This window comes from Oncorhynchus gorbuscha, linkage group LG16, assembly GCF_021184085.1.
Source record: "Oncorhynchus gorbuscha isolate QuinsamMale2020 ecotype Even-year linkage group LG16, OgorEven_v1.0, whole genome shotgun sequence".
NCBI lineage: Eukaryota > Metazoa > Chordata > Actinopteri > Salmoniformes > Salmonidae > Oncorhynchus > Oncorhynchus gorbuscha.
This window is the reverse complement of record NC_060188.1, coordinates 64,073,794-64,098,236: the sequence shown is the minus strand read 5'-3', so window position 1 is coordinate 64,098,236 and position 24,443 is coordinate 64,073,794. Positions and strand designations below refer to the sequence as shown.

At 44.6% G+C, this 24,443-nt stretch overlaps 1 protein-coding gene across 1 annotated transcript in view; it reads right to left on the bottom strand.

The window, feature by feature from the left end:
* Positions 1-24,443, bottom strand: part of LOC123998797 (autism susceptibility gene 2 protein-like) — a 505,895-nt gene that overhangs the window by 271,198 nt on the left and 210,254 nt on the right. The window contains 1 exon segment of the mRNA XM_046303945.1: positions 23,520-23,621. Coding sequence (XP_046159901.1) covers positions 23,520-23,621 — 102 coding nt within the window.

Here is a 24,443-nt window from a genome sequence, read left to right as displayed (position 1 = left end):
GTCAGGGAGTTTCTTTGTTTGTTTTTGTGTTGGAGGTGATGTCAGGTCCGGTTGTCAGGACAACTGGGGAGGTCTCAGCCGGCTCATCATGCTCTCACTCCTCAGTCGGTTCGTCAGAGATTTCTGCGCCTCAGTAGAGGCGACTGGTCCGCTTCTGATCCCCGGGATCGTCCCTGTGGTTGGCGTCCTGCGGCTGGAGCCGAATGCGCCGGGGAGGGGGTACTGTCACGTATGTTCTCTCTCCGGCCTCTAGGTCACCAGGCTGCTCGTTAAGGCACACACCTGTCACTATCGTTATGCGCATAATAACACTCACCTGGACTCCATCACCTCCTTGATTACTTGCGCTTTATATGTGGTTCCTTCCCCAGGCGTCATTGTTTCTGTTTCTTGTCTGTGCGTTGTTCGTGTTTTGTATTATGTTACATTTATTTATTAAAACACTCACTCACAGAACTTGCTTCCCAACTCTCAGCGCACTCGTTACACACATTGTGTGAATATTAAATGGTGTAAATTTTGATAATTATTTTTACTGGCCAACACACAATCACACATAATGTCAAAATTATGTTTTCAATTTTTTTCTTCTAATTAATAAAAAATGAAAAGCTGAAATGTCTTGAGTCCATAGGTATTCAATCCCTTTGTTATGGCAAGCCTAAATAAGTTCAGGAGTAAAAAATAGCTTATCAGGAAAAGTCAATAATAATAGTCTTCAATAATAGTGTTCAACATTATTTTTTTGAATGGCTACTTCACCTCTGTACCCCACACATACAATTGTCTGTAAGGTCCCTCAGTCGAGCAGTGCATTTCAAACCAGGGAGGTTTTCCAATGCCTCTTAAAGAAGGGCACAGATTGGTAGATGGGTAAAAATAAAAAAGCAGACATTCAATATCCCTTTGAGCATGGTGAAGTTATTAATTACAATTTGGATGGTGTATCCATACATCTGGTCAGTACAAAGATACAGGTGTCCTTCCTAACTCAGTTGCCGGAGACGAAGGAAACCACTCAGGGAATTCACCATGAGGCCAATGGTAACTTTAAAACAGTTACAGAGTTTAATGACTGTGATGGGAGAAAACTGAGGATGGATCAACAACATTGTAGCTACTCCAAAATACAAACCTCATTGACAGAATGAAAAGAATGAAGCCTGTACAGAATACAAATATTAAAACACATTACTGAGTAACACTCTCCATATTTCCAAGCATAGTGATGGCTGCATCATGTTATGGGTGTCATGTTTTGTCATTGGTTATCATGTCTTGTCTCTGTGCTTCCCTTCTATTCGTTTCCCTCTGCTGGTCTTATTAGGGTCTTTCCCTCTTTCTCTCCCTCTCTCGCTCTCTCTCTCTATCGTTCCGTTCCTGCTCCCAGCTGTTCCTCATTCTCCTAACTACCTCATTTACTCTTTTCACACCTGTCCCCTATTTTGCCCTCTGATTAGAGCCCCTATTTCTCCCTCTGTTTTCCGCTTCTGTCCTTGTCGGATCCTTGTATGATGTTCGCTGTTCTGTGTCCTTGTCTCGCCCTGTCGTGTTTTACCTTCTTCAGATGCTGCGTGTGTTACGGCCGGTGCCTTCCCGAAGCAACCTGCAGTCTGTGGTCGAGTCTCCAGTCAGTCCTCTCTACTGACGAGTGGATTTCAGTTTTCCTGTTTTGTTTTCACCTTGATAATTTCCAGGATTATCACTTTTGTCTAGAACTGGAATAAAGACTCTGTTTTCGTTAAGTCGCTTTTGGGTCCTCATTCACCAGCATAACAATGGGCATGCTTGTAATCGTTAAGGACTGAGGATTTTTTCAAGATAAAAAAAATAACGTAATGGAGCTAAGCACAGGCAAAAAACCTGGTTCAGTCTGCTTAACACCAGACACTGGAAAATGTATTCACCTTTCCGCAGCACAATAACCTAAAACACAAGACCAAATCGACATTGGAGTTGATTACCAAGAAGGAGGTGAATGTTCCTGAGTGGCCGAGTTACAGTTAAATCAGCTTGAAAATCTATGGCAAAACTTGAAAATGTGATCGAGACAGAGCTTGAAGAATTTTGAAAAGAATAATGGGCAAATGTTGCACAATCCAGGTGTGGAAAGCTCTTAGAGAAAGCTCTTGAAGACGTTAATTCTAACATGTACATGAACATGTCAAAGTTAATTCTAACATGTACTGACTCAGGAGTGTGAATACTCATGTATATTAGATATTTCTGTATTTCGTTTTCAATGTATTTGCAAAAATTCCTAAAAACATGTTTTCACTTCGTGGGGTATTGTGTTTAAATGGGTGAGAGAAAGAAATTGATGTAATACATTTTGAATTCAGGCTGTAAGACAACAAAATGTGGAATAAATCAAGAGGTATAAATACTTTCTGAAAGCACTGTGAACCGCCTCTTCCCTCGGTTTTATTGGCGAATGTACAATCACTGGAGAACAATCTGTGCGAGCTCCGTTCGAGACTATCCTTTTGACGGGACTTGAACAATTGTAATATCCTAAGTTTCTTGGGGTCGTGGCTGAACAAGGAAATGGATAATTTACGTTTAGCTGTGTCACCTGTGCAACAAGAGGTGAAAAAACTCTAGATTACCTTTACTCCACACACATAAACACATACAAAGCTATTCTTTGCTTTGTATGTCCCCTCCTATACTCTGTGTTCACCCACGACTGTATGGCCACGCACGAGTCAAGCACCATTATTATGTTTGCCGACGACACAACGGTGGTAGGCCTGATCACTGACGACAAGACAGCCAATAGTGAGGAGGTCAGAGACCTGGCAGTGTAGTCCCAGGACAACAACCTCTCCCTCAAAATGAGCAAGACAAAGGAGCTGATCATGGACTACAGGAAACGGTGGGCCGAGCACGCCCTCATTCACATTGATGGGGCTGTAGTGGAGCGTGTCGAGACCTTCCTCTGTCCACATTACTAAGGATCTATCATGGTACACACACACCAACACAGTCGTGAAGAAGGCACCACAATGCCTCTTCCCACTCAGGAGGCTGAAAAGATTTGGCACAGGCCCTCATATTCTCAAAAAGTTCCATTGAGAGCTACTTGACGGGCTGCATCACCGCTTGGTATGGCAACTGCTTGGGATCCAACTGCATGGCACTACAGTACATAACTGGGGCCGAGCTCCCTGCCATCCAGGAACTCTATATCATGTGGTGTAAGAGGAAGTCATAGACTGTTCTCTCTTCTACCTTATGGGAAGCATTTCACTGTTAGTCTACATCTGTTATTTACGAAGCATGTGAATAATGAAATGGTATTTTATTTGAAATCAATATTTATGCATGAAAGCGGTTCCACCGGCATTTCTCGCATAATGAATTTTACCGACACAAAAAGATCCCACTTTGTTTTGTCAACATTTGGAAAATTTACAGACAAATTTCCTCTTTCCACCATGTCTGTCATGACATTTCTTATCCAACATATACTTTACTCGCATAAAAAACCTGGTTACTGAGAATAAAGAGCGAGTGAATGGAAGCTAGCTGTGTGTAGTGGTGGGAGTGAAAAACAAGATGGATTTCATACATGTTTGTCGGTTATTGGAGCTCAAATCATTATCTGCAGAGCATGATCTGTAATATATTATGATGAGGGAGGGAGGGAGGGAGGGGGAGGGAGGGAGGGAGGGAGAGAGGGAAAGGGTTGAGGGACGTGTGTACATGAATAGAGAGGGGGAAGCGTATTTCTGATTAATGTGGAACGATTTTCCAACAAAGGATTGGGTGCAATTTCACCACCGCTTGACGCAAGACTACTGTCATTCCATTATAGATGGCTGGCAGATTAATCTCTGTCCCTCTTTTCAATTTACACGTTCGTCGTGCTGCAGCAAGAGCTAGAATTTTCATGTGTGTATGAATACAGTAACTGAAGGGGCTTCAACGCTCCTCATCAGGAGTGAATGGGACACACCACACACACACACACGCCTCTTCGGAAGCACTTATCCTCTTATTGCGTACTTATTCAATTTCTGTGTCAATATCGACCGTAATCAAATGGGGTGGTGTGACAAGTAGGATGAAAGCCTTTATGTGTGTGTGTGTGTGGGAGCAGTATATCTCCTTGCTGACAGGACAGGACAGGGCTGGATGAAATCATAAAGAATCAAATATAAATCATTTACAGTACTATGAAGTTGTGCACATTTGAAAGAGATTAAGCCAATGCTCATTCAGTAGATTGTTTGTTATCATAACGGTCACTAGTTCTCTAATTCTCTCCTTCTTTCTTTCTTTCCCTCTCTCGAAGGACCTGAGCCGTAGGACCATGCCTCAGGACTACCTGACATGATGACTCCTTGCTGTCCCCAGTCCACCTGGCCATGCTGCTGCTCCAGTTTCAACTGACCTGAGCCCTAGGACCATGCCCCAGGACTACCTGACATGATGACTCCTTGCTGTCCCCAGTCCACCTGGCCATGCTGCTGCTCCAGTTTCAACTGTTCTGCCTTACTATTATTCGACCATGCTGGTCATTTATGAACATTTGAACATCTTGGCCATGTTCTGTTATAATCTCCACCCGGCACAGCCAGAAGAGGACGGGCCACCCCACATATGCTCTCTCTAATTCTCTCTTTCTGTCTCTCTCTCGGAGGACCTGAGCCCTAGGACCGTGCCCCAGGACTACCTGACATGATGACTCCTTGCTGTCCCCGGTCCACCTGACTGTGCTGCTGCTCCAGTTTCAACTGTTCTGCCTTATTATTATTCGACCATGCTGGTCATTTATGAACATTTGAACATCTTGGCCATGTTCTGTTATAATCTCCACCCGGCACAGCCAGAAGAGGACTGGCCACCCCACATAGCCTGGTTCCTCTCTAGGTTTCTTCCTAGGTTTTGGCCTTTCTAGGGAGTTTTTCCTAGCCACCGTGCTTCTACACCTGCATTGTTTGCTGTTTGGGGTTTTAGGCTGGGTTTCTGTACAGCACTTTGAGATATCAGCTGATGTACGAAGGGCTATATAAATAAATTTGATTTGATTTGATTTGACTAGTATCTACTTTAAAATAATCTACATAATGTTCTTTGGTTGTGTACAATATGGATTTTTTTGAAGTACAACCAAATATTGAGTTCTTAGCAGAGTAACATCTGAGTTTGTGTTTAAAGAGTAGCTAAAATACTTGTGTACTTCCAACACAAGTATGACAGAACATTTACACACTGTAATGCATCTAATGTGTATAATTTGCTTAAGGAGTGACTGTCCCTATAAACCAAATAATCCCTTTGAAAACGGCCTATGTGACATCGATATGAGTCAGAAACATTTATTCTAGTGTCAATATTGACTACAAAGTATAAATTGGATCATTTTGGTCATATAGTCATCAGTCTTGTCCAAAACTGAGTTTGGAATCTGAGTGTTTCTTAACAAGTAAATGAAGGTTGGGTTTGCCCCACTTTTAGGACAACAAAGTGCCCCGACATGGCCCGCTCCAAAGACTGCCCCCTCCATTTGCTAAGCATTTAAGCCACGAACAAATTCGCCTCTCATAATCTGGCTTGATCTAATCAATCCCTATCCCAGTCTGCTGTCCCCACATGCTTCAAGATGGCCACCATTGTTGCTGTACCCAAGAAAGCAAAGGTTTCTGAACTAAATGACTATCGCCCGTAGCACTCAATTCAGTCATCATGAAGTGCTTTGAGAGACTAGTCAAGGATCATATCACCTCTACCTGACACCCTAGACCCACTTCAATTTGCTTACCGCTCCAATAGATTTACAAACAATGAAATCGCCAAGAAACATCTCCTAAAACTGAAACCACACACTGGCTTTAGCTAATGGAGAAGATTCAGCTGGTTGCTATCTAACAATGCATGATGATTAGGCTTAAGGAAACATATAAACATGACTGCATATGAAACTGAATCTCAGAGAGAAATGGGAAATAAACAAAGACGGTGGGAGGGCTGGGGATAGCGAGGCCGCTAGATCCACAGACAATGTAATCGCCATCGCACTGCATACTGCACTATCCCATCTGGACAAGAGGAACACCTGTTCATTGACTATAGCTCAGTATTCAACACCATAGTACCCTCCAAGCTCATCACTAAGCTCGAGGACCTGGGTCTGAACCCCGCCCTGTGCAACTGGGTCCAGGAAAATAATCTCTCACTCACCGTCAACAAGATAAAGGGGCTGATCGTGGACTTCAGGAAACAGCAGAGAGAGCACCCCCCTATCCACATCGACGGGACCACAGTGGAGAAGGTGGAACACTTCAAGTTCCTTGGCATACACATCACTGACAAACTTAAATGGTCCACCCACGCAGATAGTGTGGTGAAGAAAGCGCAACAGCGCCTCTTCAACCTCAGTAGGCTGAAGAAATTTGGCTTGGCACCTAAAACCCTCACAAACCTTTACAGATGCACAATTGAGAGCATCCTGTCGGGCTGTATCACTGCCTGCTATGGCAAAAAAAAGCAGTGCTCTCCAGAGGGTGGTACGGTCTGCCCAACGCATCACAGGGGGCAAACTACCTGCCCTCCAGAACACCTACAGCACCCGATGTCACAGGAAGGCCATAAAGATCATAATAATAATAATAATAATAATAATAATACAGTACAGCAGAAATGTCCAGTATTTGCTACACCATTTTCATTCCATACATCTGCCTATTTCTACAGATGGAGAGGACTGTAGATGCTTTTGCCAGACACCAGCCTCGGTCGTTTGATTGGAAGACCCTCAGTGGTAGGTTTTATCTGACATGTTCAAACTTCAACATAGTACTTGTTTGTGTGTCAGATATGACCTATCCTAACTGTAATTGGTAATAGTACAGTGACACGTGTGTATGTGTTCACAAAAACATGTATGGAGCCAGCACGTGGAGACTTGCAAGATGATGTGATGAAATCCATAGTGACAGACGAGCTTGATACTGATGTCTATGAATGGAGGGAGACCTGGCACTCGGCATTAAACTACACTGCTCAAAAAAATAAAGGGAACACTTAAACAACACAATGTAACTCCAAGTCAATCACACTTCTGTGAAATCAAACTGTCCATTTAGGAAGCAACACTGATTGACAATACATTTCACATGCTGTTGTGCAAATGGAATAGACAACAGGTGGAAATATTAGGCAATTAGCAAGACACCCCCAATAAAGAAGTGGTTCTGCAGGTGGGGACCACAGACCACTTCTCATTTCCTATGCTTCCTGGCTGATGTTTTGGTCACTTTTGAATGTTGGCGGTGCTTTCACTCTAGTGGCAGCATGAGACGGAGTCTACAACCCACACAAGTGGCTCAGGTAGTGCAGCTCATCCAGGATGGAACATCAATGAGAGCTGTGGCAAGGTTTGCTGTGTCTGTCAGCATAGTGTCCAAAGCATGGAGGCGCTACCAGGAGAAAGGCCAGTACATCAGGAGACGTGAGGGAGGCCGTAGGAGGGCAACAACCCAGCAGGAGGACCGCTACCTCCGCCTTTGTGCAAGGCGGAGCAGGAGGAGCACTGCCAGAGCCCTGCAAAATGACCCCCAGCAGACCACAAATGTGCATGTGTCTGCTCAAATGGCCAGAAACAGACTCCATGAGGGTGGTATGAGGGCCCGACGTCCACAGGTGGGGTTGTGCTTACAGCCCAACACCGTGCAGGACATTTTTCATTTGCCAGAGAACACCAAGATTGGCAAATTCGCCACTGGTGCCCTGTGCTCTACACAGATGAAAGCAGGTTCACACTGAGCACATGTGACAGACGTGACAGTCGAGATGCTGTGGAGAATGTTCTGCTGTCTGCAACATCCTCCAGCATGACCGGTTTGGCTGTGGGGTGGCATGTCTTTGGGGGACCGCACAGCCCTCCATGTGCTCGCCAGAGGTAGCCTGACTGCCATTAGGTACCGAGATGAGATCCTCAGACCCCTTGTGAGACCATATGCTGGTGCGGTTGGCCCTGGGTTCCTCCTAATGCAAGACAATGCTAGACCTCATGTGGCTGGAGTGTTTCAGCAGTTCCTGCAAGAGGAAGGCATTGATGCTATGGACTGGCCCGCCCGTTCCCCAGACCTGAATTCAATTGAGCACATCTGAAACATCATGTCTCGCTCCATCCCCCAACGCCACGTTGCACCATAGACTGTCCAGGAGTTGGTGGATGCTTTAGTCCAGGTCTGGGAGGAGATCCCTCAGGAGACCATCCGCCACCTCATCAGGAGCATGCCCAGGCGTTGTAGGGAGGTCATACAGGCACGTGGAGGCCACACACACTACTGAGCCTCATTTTGACTTGTTTTAAGGACATTACATCAAAGTTGGATCAGCCTGTAGTGTGGTTTTCCACTTTAATTTTGAGTGTGACTCCAAATCTAGACCTCCATGGGTTGATAAATTTGATTTCCATTGATCATTTTTGTGTGATTTTGTTGTCAGCACATTCAACTATGTAAAGAAAAAAGTATTTAATAAGAATATTTCATTCATTCAGATCTAGGATGTGTTATTTTATTGTTCCCTTTATTTTTTTGAGCAGTGTATTTTAAGGAACGCCTTTGCAAGCATTTGGCAGCATAACCTACGATGATGAAAGTTTCGAAGCAGATGACAGGTTCAAAAGAGCTTGAAACAAAGAAGAGGTTTGTGACATATCCTTTCCTGGGGCGAGTCAACCTCCAAAGGCCAGAGGCATGACAGCAGAGAAATAGTTCTCCACTGATCTGTAATCTGGCACCGCAGGAAAAACAAGTTTCAAAAATGTCCACCAGTGCAAAAAAGGACAGTATGGTGATTTGTAATGGATTCTTGAAATCTAACAATTCTATGAAAAGGCTATAATGGGTTGTATCTGAGATTCTCATTTCAACGTATCACAGAGAAGATTTCCATCCAAAATACGGAGCACCCAACCTCACAAAGAGTATCCAAAACTACAGGAAGAAAGAAACACCTCCTAAAACTGAAACCACACACTGGCTTTAGCTAATGGAGAAGCTTCAGCTGGTTGCTATGTAACAATGCATGATGATTAGGCTTAAGGAAACATATAAACATGACTGCATATGAAACTGAATCTCCGAGAGAGATGGGAAATAAACAAAGACGGTGGGAGGGCTCGGGATAGCGAGGCCGCAGCTAGCACTCGAGTGTCATAAAGACGACATCACAGCGGCCATCCTGCAGATTCCTGGGGTCTGACTAGATTGCAGATGGAAAGTGAGCCTTAAAACCACATCCCCAACAACGGGAGAAAATAAATAATTTTTCATAACTGTTTCTATTTACTGGAAGCTTTATATATCTCCCACGGGAGCAGAAACAAATGAAAATGTTATTTCTCTTCTCAAGAACTCCTACCTTGCTTTTTCACTGCTGGCAATTTCATTTGCCTCCAAATGTGACTTAAGCCTGTGACTTGAGGGAAATAATGTTCGGAGAACTATAATTGCAGGGGCTTGTCTACTTATATATTTATTTATTTGGTTTATTTGGTTTTTGGGCGGTTGCTTTGTGGTTTAAGGGAAATTGCGCTGGCTTCTGAAATAGAAGAGATGTGACATCCAAAGCCTCACAGTAATCCAGTCAGAGTCGCAGGCCCTGAATAAGACAGAACATGCCCTCCTCCCATCCAAAGAAAAACACTGGCCTAATGCACATGGACAGCCTTGTAAAGTGGAGCCTGTCAAAACGGAAATTCAAAACACATAATAGTAGCTATATGTTCACAGATCGTATGCCCAAAAATTGCTCTCCAACATTCTTTGCGTAATACTTGGGACAAGAAATGTATTTTTCCACGCCTAGCCCATCTCTTTCTTACCCTCCTTCTCCCCTCTGTTCTACACTTCTGTTCACTTCATACACTGCACGCACAGGGATACAATAGTGTGCAGCAACAGTATGAAGCCAGATGAAAGCTAAACAACCCAGAGACCATGTCATTTCCTTTGGGGTCTGGTAAGGATAAAGGCAGCCCCACCAGCCCTGTTCTAGCCAGTGTACAGTAATCCACAGAGTCTCAGTGCTGCTAGCTGGGGGAGCCAGACAGGGCTACTCCCATATCCCTAGGAGGAGGCAGGGAGGCATTGATTATACAACAGGCTCAGCATGTCCAGCCCCCAGCTTTCATCCATACATTTCAACAACAGTGGGCTGAAGGATACTTCTGGACTCCTGGCAAGGCCCAACACACTGTTTAAGGATTTCTGTCAGCTAACTGCATGTTCCCTGGAACTGGGCCTTTAAATCCTAAACCCCTAAAGCTGAAAGAAAAATAAACTAGGATAACCGTGGCTTGTTTTTTCCTCATATTGTTTGTATATTTGTCATTCGTTTAATACTGTAAAGTAAATAGCCTTTGTGTGACGGCCCCTCCCTGCTCTATCTACTGGGTTCTGCTGTCCTTACTTCCTGCAGAAGAGTGGTGGGCGGAGCTGGGAGGCTCCTCAGTGCTGATGGGGCACACCTGTGAAAGCTCAGCTGGGCATAAAGCCATTGTTTTCCCAATTCAGCAAGAGATTCCTCTTTCCATGCATACCTTTGGTTGTTTTGTTGCAATTTTGGCAGTTGACACCTAATTTACTGACCTTCATGCCTCATCTGATTATTGTTGTTTACTCAGTGGTTGGTTCCCATTGTTTGTTACAATCTTGAGCCAGGTTGTAACACCTTTTACTATATTGACATTATTCGTTAATATTTTGTACATCAACATTGACCAGGTTAACGGATGTCAATAAAAGGTTCAGCCCCCAGTCCGGGCCGCACATGTTCTTCTGTCTCAGATGATAAATCTATCATGCAGCAGAGCGTAGGCTACACACTACGTGATGGACTGCTATAGGGGAAACCCAGCACGATTCCATGCGTGAGAGGAGATGTTTATTAGACTGCTGCGTTTGGCCCAGAGACACAGGAGAGAGGGGAGACAGAGGGGTCATGAACCAGCAGGCCTTCCTGTGGACTCCCCATATGCTACACATTCATTCATACTGTAGACCCCCCCCCATGCCCAACAGCCAAACTATCACCCCCTTTATCCTGGGAATCCAACACCCCCCCCACACACACACTCTTCAGCTGGGTTTTCCTTAATTCATTGAAGGAGTCATATGGTGAGAGCATTAGAGGGGTCGGGAGGGGAGAATGTCAGATTTGCCCTAAAGACATACAGTGTAAAAAGGTGAGGAAAAGAGAATGATGCCTGAGATATTTACAGTGCTCTGACGAGGTGGGGAGCGGTGGAAAGGAAAGGAAGAGGGGGTCATGATGATTTGTTAGCCCAGGAGAGGTAAGCTTTACCCAGCCGTGATACCCAATCATGTTTATGAGGGGGAGCCGGTGCTGTGCTGGGCTCCTGGTGAGCTGGATTGTGTTTTCTCTGGCTCCCAGTCTTGGCCTACAGTAAGTGCACCCCCACGAAGATATTGTGATTGAAGGACACGGCTCGAGCTATAGGCTTCTCCCCAGGGCGGTTATAGGGACAAACATACAGAGGGGTCCGGAATTATTGGATCCCTTCATGAGAAACATTTTTTTTTTTACAATTATATTATTTTATATTGATACAATTGCTCAGAGAACAAGATTGTTTAACACATAATTTAAAAAAATAGCAAAAAGACAGGGGATAAATGTTTTCTAAACATTTTTCTGGGGTTGGAGAACACACTGGGAGGGATCTTAGACCATTCCTCCATACAGAATCATTCAAAATCCTTGATTTTTTATTTATTTTTATTTCACCTTTATTTAACCAGGTAGGCTAGTTGAGAACAAGTTCTCATTTGCAACTGCGACCTGGCCAAGATAAAGTATAGCAGTGTGAACAGACAATATTCTTCGTCTGTGCTTATGGACTGCCCTCTTTATTTCAAACCACAGGTTTTCAATGGGGTTTAAGTCCAAAGACTGAGATGGCCATTGCAAAATGTTGATTTTGTGGTCAATTACCAGTTCTTAGTTGATTTCGTTGCTTGGGGTTATTGTCTTGCGGCCAAGTTTCAGCCTCCTGGCAGAGCCAACCAGGTATTTGGCCAACATGTCCTGGTACTTGGTATAGTACAAACGATCCACCACCATATTTTACTGTACGGGTTAAAGTATTTTCTGCATATGCATTGTTCTCTATTTTCATGTCATCTGATTTTTCTGTATTACTTGTTAAACAAAATGTTATTCTCTGAACAATTATATTAGTATAAAATACACATTTTCAATTTTTTGGAGTATACAATATAGCTCAGTATTTGTATTATTTATTTTATACTATTTTTTGCTAATCTTTATACAGGGATCTAATAATACAGGATCCTACTGTATATGTGATGTGGTTTGTATGTGTACGTGAGTGAAGAGTGTGTGTATGTGTGTATATGTGTGTTTGCTTGTGTCTGTTTCCGAGAGAGAAAGGGAGTATGTTGGTCGATGTCGTGTTTCCTATTGCTAAAGAATGCATCTTCTTTCCCCCTCTTTTTTCTCGCTCACACAGCCGAGTTCCCACATTGCTCTCATTGCTATGGCAACCAGTGCTCTCTCCTTGGACTACCTCTGCATGCATCCAATCAGAGTGAGACCTTTGTGAAGAGAGAATCTTCTGGGCTTCAGTTATTCAACTTACCCCACTGGAATAGCCTCCACACTGAGAACAAAGGGTGCTTCCTATAGGGCTCTGGTCAAAGGTAGTGCACTGCATAGGGAATGGGATGTCATTTCGGACACAACCAATGGGAAAAGGCTCTGCCGCCAGAGCACGACATGACACCAAATATTGGGGGTATGTGGGTTGGATTACAGGGGGTTTCAGGGGCTACAAATGCAATATGTAGCCAATGAGCTGAGGGACACGAACAGAAAAGCAAAACAGGACGGTGATGCTGGCTGCTCCTGGTCCATGCCCAATTTCTGTGGAAATGATGTGGAATGGGATTTGTTATTGGAAGCCTCTGAGCCGGAATACTTGGCAAGTGTAGCAGAGGCTCTGGCAGCGGTGAATGCTTGATAAGTCAGAATGGATTCAGGCTGAGCCTATTTATGTCATTCCTGAAAACATATGGATAGGATTCAGACGCTCAATAAATTCAACCTTCAACAATGACATTCCACACCGCCACTGCGACCATTAATCTTCTAGGAGAATGCATCTCTTCTCATAGTTGCTGACTGCACTAGTGGAGTACGCAAGTCAGCTTGAACCAGTATGTTTATTAAGGAAGAGGGCCTGAGCTACAGTAAATAATTAGCAGAGATGAAATGTGGTGCAGCAGGCAGTCGGGCAGGCAGTCGGGCAGGCAGTCGGGCAGGCAGTCGGGCAGGCAGTCGGGCAGTCACATTATCATGCTTTTCTGCCACTAATTATATTTCTGAAGATTACATTCACCCGGGCGCCTGTAAAAAACTTGTGAGCGGAGGCAGTGTCCCCCCCAGCGCCTGTGGAGCTGTGTGTGTGTGTGTGTGTGTGTGTGTGTGTGTGTGTGTGTGTGTGTGTGTGTGTGTGTGTGTGTGTGTGTGTGTGTGTGTGTGTGTGTGTGTGTGTGTGTGAGAGAGAAGAGAGAACTGTAGAGCAGTACCAGAGGGCCTATCTCTGAAACTCTGACGGACAGTTGGCTGTCGGGGGATGACAGTGGGACAGAGGCGCGCCATAATTCTGCCCGACTACCGTGTCACAAAATGTCACAATCTGTTCCTAACATCCGGACTACAGGGCTCAAACGACAAGCCAGAGCAGAGGAGAAGAGAGACGGGGTGTGCGCCACCGGAGCAGACGGGGGAGTCGATGAGAGAGACGGAAAGAAGGCGAGAGGGGGGAGAGGGCTTGATCTGAAAAGCTAAAGGTAGAAATAAACCACACCTCTTCCTCAAAACAGTCTATTCATCTGCCCGCTTTAAAGACAAGAGTTAGATGATGTTCACAGGCATAATGAATCACAGATAGAAACAGTTGTACTGCATATGTTTAGAAGCTCATCATTTCTGAGGAATATTGGGTAAACAAACAGTATCTTCCAGGCTTTTTCATGAATAAATATGATGTTCCTTGATATCTCTAAAAATGAGTCATTGTGATGAAAATCGGGTTTGTGTTGAAACTGATTTGTAATGATTTTACATAAGTTCCTTTAATCTGATGACACATTGTTGTGAAATGATATTGTGTTTGTGGAAGAGTACCATGATCAGAGCATGTGGTATTTGGCGCATGTGACAAACAAAGTTGGATTTGATGTGCACGTTCCTCTGGGATAACTCATTATAGGACCCCATTGGCCTAATTATGATTGTGAGCTGTTGTTCCAGGCCATGCCCAGGCAATGTGACATCAGGGAGCTAGGAGGGGAGGGAATGGCAGGTTTATCAAGTGTGTGTCCGCTCTGCAGGAAGCCAGCCCGTCCTGACTGACGCATGATTTACAGAGCTTCTGTAAAGCCATAACGCAATAATAAAGGCTTGGTTTGTGAGGGCGCGCTAGTGATGCGTGGGTTGACTCATAACCTGCAGTCCCCGCGGTTATATCCTTGCTATGGGTAGGTTTAGGATTATGAAATATTGTGTGCATGAAGGGCGGGTGGGTGGCGGGCGGGTTGAATAAAGAGAAAACAATCCATTTAAAATCCATGAATGTATAATTATTGTGCAATTCAAATCTATAGACTACATTGTGGTTTTTCTTGTATTATTTTTATCTGGCAAAAGAGCATAGCTTAAGTTTTAGGGCCCAACTGTACGCTCACCAAATACACACTTACAGTGCCTTGCGAAAGTATTCGGCCCCCTTGAACTTTGCGACCTTTTGCCACATTTCATATAATAATAATTTTGCACGCCCAATTTTTCAGTTTTTGATTTGTTAAAAAAGTTTCAAATATCCAATAAATGTCGTTCTTTTTCATGATTGTGTCCCACTTGTTGTTGATTCTTCACAAAAAAATACAGTTTTATATCTTTATGTTTGAAGCCTGAAATGTGGCAAAAGGTCGCAAAGTTCAAGGGGGCCGAATAATTTCGCAAGGCACTGTATATACTTTTGGGAACTTAGGCAGAAAAACTCAGATGAAAACTTTCTAGGTAGATAGTGTGGTCTACAGCTTATCATGAGATACTCTACCTCAGGCGAGTAAAACCTTGAGACTTTCTTAGATATCGTGCACCAGCTGTTATTTACAAAAATACATAGTCCACCGCCCCTTGTCTTAACAGAAGCTGCTGTTCTATCCTGCCGGTGCAGCGTATAACCAGCCAGCTGTATGTTGATAGTGTCATCGTTCAGCCATGACTCTGTGAAGCATAAGATATTACAGTTTTGAGTGTCTCGTTGGTAGTTTAATCTTCCGCATAGGTCATCAATTTTCCAAAGACTGCACATTTGTTAGCAGAATGGAAGGCAGTAGGGGTTTATTAGATCGCCTACAAATTCTCAGAAGGCAGCCCGCCCTCCGGCCCCTTTTTCTCCACCTTCTCGTCACGCAAATGACGGGGATCTGGGCCTGTTCCTGGGAAAGCAGTATGTCATTCACGTTGGGCTTGTTGGACTTGTTAAAGGAAAAAAAGGATTCTGCCAGTTTGTGGTGAGTAATCGCAGTTCTGATGTCCAGAAGTTATTTTCGGTCTTAAGAGACGGCAGCAGCAACATTATGTACAAAATAAGCAAAAAAATATGTTACAAAGGCAAAGAAACTTACAAAAAACACAATTGTTAGGAACATGAAAAACATCAGCCTTCTTCTCCGGCGCCATCCTATGTTGGAGGCACGTGATGGTAGCAGGGTGAACAGGCCGTGGCTCGGGTGGTGGATTTCCTTGATGATCTTTTTGGGCTTCCTGTGACATCGGGTGCTGTAGGAGTCCTGAAGGGCAGCCAGTGTGCCCCCGGTGATGGGTTGGGCAGACCGCACCACCCTCTGGAGAGCCCTGTGGTTGTGGGCAGTGCAGTTGCACTCCCAGGTGGTGATACAGTCCGACAGGATGCTCTGAATTGTGCATCTGTATCTGCATCTGTTTCTGAGAGTCTTAGGGGCCAAGCCAAATTTCTTCAGCCTCCTGAGGTTGTAGAGGCGCTGTTGCGCCTTCTGTGTGGGTGGAACATTTCAGATTGTCAGTGATGTTTATGCTTTTCACCTTCGTCACTGCGGTCCCGCCAGGTTAGATGGACGTCATATTGTATTTGTGTCTCCCCTCCTTTAGGCCGATTATATGGATTAGACAATGTCGTTTTTATTTATCTATTTGTCAGAGCAGAGAAGGCTACCCTGTACTTTTTGCCATATTAAAATTCTGCTAATGTCTCCAGTCATATAAAGTGTAGTAGAATAGCATGTTTATAAAAGTCCTATTTTTTCCAGTGCAAAGAAAGGTATCTGAAATAGCCTATAGCTTAGTAGTAGGTTATCTTACATAAGTCTGCAAATGCGATCTTAAAAGGAATGCTATATTATCAAGGTGCATTTTTATGGTGAAAATTTGCTTCCCTAAAATTCAAACTCACGAGCCGCCTATTGCAACAATTAATGACAGAAGAGAAGCTGCATGCATCTAATTAGACAAGTTAGATGCATACCCCCATCTCTGACTGTACAGTGTATTTTCTATACAATATATGCAGGTTAGGGTCGGGTGCAGGCCTACAATTTTCAGTTTATTACATATAGTCTGGCAGTTGCGGATGGATTTATAAGCAATTGTGGGCGGGTGCAGGTGAACAAACAGCTGACTCGCCCATCACTGGCGTGCGCGCCTGTGCGCGGGCGTGTGTGTGTTCCTACTATACTCACACTGACAAAGAACCCATATCTGACTGAGTCGGAGTCACGAGGAGCATGATACTATGATAATGAACTAATTATAGGTATAACATTCAGACTTCCATATCTAAATGCTTATCTCTAATAAGGAACATTTTAAATTAGAGAGACAGAGAGAGATCGAAATCGAGGGAGAGAGCGAGTGAAAGAGCGATAGAGAGAAAACGAGAGAAAGCGAGAGAGAGAGAGAGAGAGAGAGAGAGAGAGAGAGAGAGAGAGAGAGAGAGAGAGAGAGAGAGAGGATGAAGAAAATTATCTCTGGAACTGGATAATTGCTGCAAGCAATTACAACTTCCATGTCGGAGCAAATTGGCCGGCATATTTCAACTTGTAGAGGGACTGTGACCTCATTTACAGTGGTGTGTCAAGGAATAATCAGAATATGTACTGAGGAGGTGTGATGGACACAATATCACACAGAACTGCTATGACCAGATGACATAACCAGGTCAATGGAAAGGCTAGATCCCCTTTATACAGAGCCAGGCACACAGAACTGCTATGACCAGATGACACAACCAGGTCAATGGAATGGCTAGATCCCCTTTATACAGAGCCAGGCACACAGAACTGCTATGACCAGGTGACACAACCAGGTCAATGGAAAGGCTAGATCCCCTTTATACAGAGCCAGGCACACAGAACTGCTATGACCAGGTGACACAACCAGGTCAATGAAAAGGCTAGATCCCCTTTATACAGAGCCAGGCACACAGAACTGCTATGACCAGGTGACACAACCAGGTCAATGGAAAGGCTAGATCCCCTTTAGACAGAGCCAGGCACACATAACTGCTATGACCAGGTGACACAACCAGGTCAATGGAAAGGCTATAGATCCCCTTTAGACAGAGCCAGGCACACAGAACTGCTATGACCAGGTGACACAACCAGGTCAATGAAAAGGCTAGATCCCCTTTATACATAGCCAGGCACACAGAACTGCTATGACCAGGTGACACAACCAGGTCAATGAAAAGGCTAGATCCCCTTTATACATAGCCAGGCACACAGAACTGCTATGACCAGATGACACAACCAGGTCAATGGAATGGCTAGATCCCCTTTATACAGAGCCAGGTACACAGAACTGCTATGACCAGGTGACACAACCAGGTCAATGAAAAGGCTAGATCCCCTTTATACAGAGCCAGGCACACAGAACTGCTGTGACCAGGTGACACAACCAGGTCAATGGAAAGGCTAGATCCCCTTTATACAGAGCCAGGCACACAGAACTGCTATGACCAGATGACACAACCAGGTCAATGGAAAGGCTAGATCCCCTTTATACAGAGCCAGGCACACAGAACTGCTATGACCAGGTGACACAACCAGGTCAATGGAAAGGCTAGATCCCCTTTAGACAGAGCCAGGCACACAGAACTGCTATGACCAGGTGACACAACCAGGTCAATGGAAAGGCTAGATCCCCTTTAGACAGAGCCAGGCACACATAAATTGCTAGGCCGTAGGGTACGAAAAGTACCGCGAGGTTGAATAACAAAATACCAGCAAAAATGGTGCGGTTTTTTCATATGTTCGAGCAAATTAAAAAATCACAGTGATCATTAAAACCAACAACTTTATTATATGACATTAATCGCTTTCGAAAGCGGTAATTTGAGAGTTGGAATAATTTTGCCACATGATAGAAGGAATTCCAAATATACTGTAATGTATTCATCAAAAGCCACTAATAACTAGGTTCAGGTTTAACAGCCTGGAGGGAGACTTTTCTTTTTGCTCCATTTCAGCAGAAAGTACTCAGAGTGCTCTGGATATGAGAGGTTAGACGTATCACTTCCAGATGTTTCATTACAAAGCGACGTTCAAAGACCACACCGCAGGAAAATAACTTCTCATGTGAGGCGAGCCGGAGCAGACATGGATGAATTTCACAGGAACCCACAGTTTTCACATTTTCATTTGGGTTGGGAACCCTCCATGTCCTAGAATGACTGTCCTGAGTAACACTACACGCAAGGATCAGGCTAGAGCCAAATGACTTCTGTACAACCTATGGGACTATCAGGTAGGCCCAGGGAGAGAATAGTAGGTCATATAAATTGTAAAAACACCTAACTGTCTCATCCCTGTCTCCTGCCACGGCTTATGCCGTTAATATGAGTATTAGCCTGAAAGTTTCTAAAGTCCATAAGGCTATGGCCATAAGGCTGCTAATGAGAGTTTAGCATAACCTACAATACTAACAGTACACAAATTTCTGTGCAGATGCTCAAAAGAATGGACCTGTCAACAGAAAAAAACAACTGGACAGATAAGGAGGAATGGTGAATTAGCGGATCATATTTTGATATTTCTAAATCTATTTATTTCCAGTCCCCATCTTTTAGGTGAATTCATTAGTATCCCCTGCTCCTCATGGTTCTCATCAGCCTGTCTGCCTGCCTCGAAGGGCGCTGACTGGCGGGAATCGACTCCAAACGCTCTCTGGCCTCTCCATCTCTTTCTCCCTCCCTCCCCTTCCCCCTTTCTCTCGCCCATCTCTCATCAAGGGCCGAGGGTAGTAACAAAAAAAGAGTAACGTACTGTTTACTTGCATTCCAAGCCCCGTAATTGCCAATTTATTTGATAGGCAGCCGGGTAATGATGGCATTTCACCCCTGCCGCAGAGACTAAACACGACTGATTCAACCCAGTCCTCCACGCCCACCCCAATCCAGCAGACTCCCTCTGCCCAGGACTCCTGCCACCCAGGCTGGGGATGGCGGCTGGGGAAGAGGGGGGAAGCAGGGGTGGTGGTGGGGTGGGAGGCCTGTATGCCTGCTGCAAACGCAACGACGATCAAACGCTCACAAAAGGGGATTGGAGGCTTCAGAGCAAATAGCATAGCCAGCCAATTTAGCTGGGATTTGGGGTTAAGGCTAAACACAACGGGGCTGATGTGTGATTTGTAAGTCCTAATGAGCTGCATAGAACAGTGAGGAGAGATAGAGGAGAGAGAGATGGGGGGAGAGATAGAGGACAGAGAGAGAGAGAGAGATGGGGGGAGAGATAGAGGACAGAGAGAGAGAGAGATGGGGAGAGAGATAGAGGACAGAGAGAGAGAGAGAGAGAGAGAGAGAGAGATAGAGGACAGAGAGAGAAGGTGAGAGAGATAGAGGACAGAGAGAGAGAGAGAGAGAGAGAGATGGGGAGAGAGATAGAGGACAGAGAGAGAGAGAGAGAGAGAGAGAGAGAGAGAGAGAGAGAGAGAGAGAGAGAGATGGAGAAAGAGAGAGAGAAAGAGAGAGAGATAGAGGACAGAGAGAGAAGGTGAGAGAGGGAGAAGAGAGAAAGACAGAGGGACAGCGATAGAAAGAGAGCGATAGAGAGAGAGAGAGATGGCGAGAGATATGAAGAGGGAGAGAGATGGAGAGAAAGAGAGACAGAGAGAGAGAGGAGAGCGAGAGAGAAGATGGGGGCCAGGTTGACCTCCCCTGCCCTCTCTGTTCCTCCCAGGCAGGTCCAGGGCAGCACAGGAGGCTGATCCGTTTCATCAGTGTAGAGTCAGATGGCGAGGGGGGAGCAGGCAGGCCTTTAGCAAACATCATTAGCAAACTGTTGGTATCTAACGAAAGACCAGGGTTACTCATAGCCCAGCCTCACACTGCTCCATGGGTCTAATAACTCACTTTGATGCACTGTGTGTGTGTGTGTGTGTGTGTGTGTGTGTGTGTGTGTGTGTGTGTGTGTGTGTGTGTGTGTGTGTGTGTGTGTGTGTGTGTGTGTGTGTGTGTGTGTGTGTGTGTGTGTGTGTGTGTGTGTGTGTGTGTGTGTGTGTGTGTGTGTACACGTGTGTGTGTGTGTGTGTGTGTGTGTACACGTGTGTGTGTGTGTGTGTGTGTGTGTGTGTGTGTGTGTGTGTGTGTGTGTGTGTGTGTGTGTGTGTGTGTGTGTGTGTGTGTGTGTGTGTGTGTGTGTACACGTGTGTACGGCCTTGGATCTATCTCAAGGTATATAAGACCGGCCTTGTATCACATTCATCACACATGCCGAGTGTGAGCCATTAAATCAGACAATTTTTCAGATTTATCAATATGGCTTCCACAGGGTCTCACCTCCTCTTCTCTCTCACCCTCCTTTTCTCACCCCGTCCCCTCACCTCTCTCGCCTCCTGCGATGTGTGAAGTGGGTTTTTACAGTGTGACCAGACAGGACCTGTTCAGAGACCCGTGGGGACCTGAGAAGGGTTCTCTTATTATGTGACATTCTCGAAGTGGCACGTCAGGCTAAAACACTGTACTCATGCAGCCCAGCTTTCAGCAACTCCTTTCAGAAAAACAGAGAGGAGAGGCCTCAGCATCAGGCCCTCTGGCTGTCCATGCCAGACAGACAGACCATGTGGAGGATTGGCTTTAGTCAACCCTCCCTCCAGGGCACACATATTGGATAAAGGCTGGCTTGGTGAAAGATAATGTGGAGGAGAAAAACATCTTAACAACCCCATGAAATAGACCGTATGGACGGGTTAGAGAAATGTTCAAACACAAGATAGATAATGTCGGGAGATGCAAGATGTGCTACCACATTCATAGGCATGTGAGTTGAATGAGAGGGAAATTATGTGAGGCGTTTATCCTCAACTACTGAGCAATTAGGGTGTGCCATAATTTCACATAATTGTTGAAAATAGTGATTATAATTCATCAGTGGCGTAATCGAAGCCAAAGCACATATCATCTGGATGACATGTGATCTGAACGGGAGAGTTAATGGGGCAATCTGCAGTTGCGTCATCCATTAAAATAAAATTAAAGACATGTACCGATTGATTTTTGAGGAATATAACTTAGAAATGCCTCGTGAGCTTAGTTCAACTGTCATATGCCATCAGAACCCAGAATACTGTATAAGCTTGTTTTACTCCAATGTTTGAAAACAAAGTACATATAAACAAACTGTTTAGCCTCAAAACACGATACAACTATAATTTGTATATCAGCTATGGGCAGTCCTTGCATCCATAGCTCTGTCTATGAATTTGAGAGTGGATACATTTCTCCAGCTCCATCCCTCAGCTTTTTACCGAAACAGAGGCGGGGATTACTTCGTTATTGTTTCAATTAAGGATTGGCCCTTTAAGGGTTGGATGGGAGTTAAGAGCTGGGCCCTGAGTAATGGGGCCAACTAGGATGCCTATGGACAAGATACCAATGCTTCTCTCACATTCCCTTCCTGGAGTAATGATTTATTTAACATAGACGACATGGCGAGTCACATATTAAGTACATCGAATCGTGTTCTGTAACCTATTATTCCAGACAACTGATATGTTGCCCTGTAATTGAAGCCAACAGGCTATCACATGTTCGTCTTCTCCTCTGTCTGTGAATGACAGCACTGTCTAAGTATTCTCCTCCGCACCCATGTCACGCAGCGTAGCCTAATGGATGACAAATTGAAGACTTCATTTTTCATGGCACCCACAGCTGTTGCATTTCAGTTTTTCAAAGTTGTAAAACTGTCTCTCCACAGTTCCATTTCTTCATCGTTGTTTGTCTTGACTCTCGCTCTCTCTTTCTCTTTCTCTGGTACAGTAGCATGAGGTGTGAGGTATCATTTACATTTCTGATGTCGACATCAAATGACATATTTCATTTCATGCCTGGCCAAGCATCCTATAGTGTAGCTACACGGCAGAACCGGTTTTGCTTCACTCGTCCTCTCCGGTCTTTGTCAATGACTGGCTTCACCAAGTGACAGTTTTAATTACGGGCCATATCTGATAGCAGCACCTTGTGTAGATTCACCATTAGAATCAAAGTAAAGGGGCTGAGGCCTGTCAGATAGCGTAGCAGGACTTTACAGAGCCTCCCTAGCCCCAGTCTGCTCTGCTTACATCTCCAAGCAGGCCATGTCTAAGGACAACAAAGAGAGGGATCTCTCACCTTGTGTGTCAGGCCATCAATGTAAATAAGAATTTGATCTCAATTGACTTGACCTGGTTCAATAAACGTTGAAGAAATATATGAAACGCTACCACTTGTCTTAGCTTCTGAAGAACTGAGACTGAGGAACAAACCACTGGGTAAACAGGATGTCCTTGTTGTAACAGTAGCACACCTCCGGGTGTGTACACTTACAACACTGACTGTAACTGTACAAACAACCCTGTCCGCCAGAAGGAGCCTTGAGGTATGCCAATGACAACCATAACCGACTGGAGAAGTGCTTCATATTAAGGGCTAATGCAAATTAGATGACATTTCTATCAGTCCCACGGTATCAGCAGCACTTACCTGTTGGCTGCGATATGCAGCACACCTTGGCTCTTATTCAGATTCTTCTCGAGTTTGAGGAAGTCAAACTTACCTTGTCAAACATCATGTAGTCCTCACAAGATACAGAAAATCATCCCGACGATCACCGATTGTGTATAAGTCTCTGTTTCGTACATCGATACACCAGATGCTACAGTATATTTGTGTTTAAAGTGAGTATAGGATATAGTATGTATCTAATAATAAAGGTTGTGCGGCTATACAGTTAGAAAACCATTCTAATCTGCTAGAACTTCTCTCAGAAGGATATTCTGGAGCTGCAGTTGGGTCATTAAGTCGTAAAGCTTTAGAGATTCATTACTGGGATTGCTGGAGGGTGTCATGATAAATCACTAGTCTAATGTAGTGTGGAGACATGCAGCTTGTGCTGTCATGTCCTGTTTGCTGTTTATTTGTTGGTTTGTTTACTTACGTCACTCAGCCTGTCTCTGGAGCTGCTTCCGACAGACGGCTTGGACCGCCCACTCAGGCTCTCACTGTCGCTGTCCTTACAGTTGTTCTGTCCCGGCTTCATCTGAAAAACAACAAACACACACAGACACACGTTAACATGCTGAAGACGTTGGGACAGGGCTTTGGTTCTAAGCTTTACATTCAGTATTTGAATTATTTATTTTCTACAGTATTTTTTGCTCATCTTTATCAAGGGTGCCAATAATTTGGCCTGTAGATTATAGTGGCTGAGGGCAGTCTGACAAGAAAATCCCTCTCCCACAGACAGAAGAACATTTTGTCATGAATATGTGTGAGCTGGCAGCGAGCACTGTTTTTTTTTGTATGTGTAAATCTGTCATGTTTTTATATGCCTCTTGAGCCAGCAGCTGTCACTCCAGCCTGCCAATGACAGACAAGACAGCCAGCATCTGATCTCACAATGTGAAATCCCTATCAACCTTTCTGAGAAGAGAAGAACAGAAACAAAAGCTTCAAACATCTTCAAAAGCCATCTTCCCTTCCTTTCAAACAGACAGGCAGCCCCATGCGGAGACTACAGAAGCTCAGTTTCAGACTCATAGAGAGACAGAAAATAAAAAGCAAGTGAGCAAAGAGGAGGAGGATGTGCGATCCAAGAACATCTGAACCTTCCAGAAGTCCTCCTGAGGAGAACAATGTAGGGCTCATGGGGGCCGAGGGGCAGTTGTGGTCCAAGTCTGCATTTCATGTCCTCTGAAGCTTCCTCACAATACTCCTTCCTTCCAGACCCAGGAGATGAGATCGGCCTGCCATGCCAAGCCTCAGCCTTCATTTCAAATCACATACCAGAGCATTAAATAGGTGCAATGCCACCTAACAGAAAAAGCAGAGTATGGCTCGACAGACAGCACATCTATTCTCT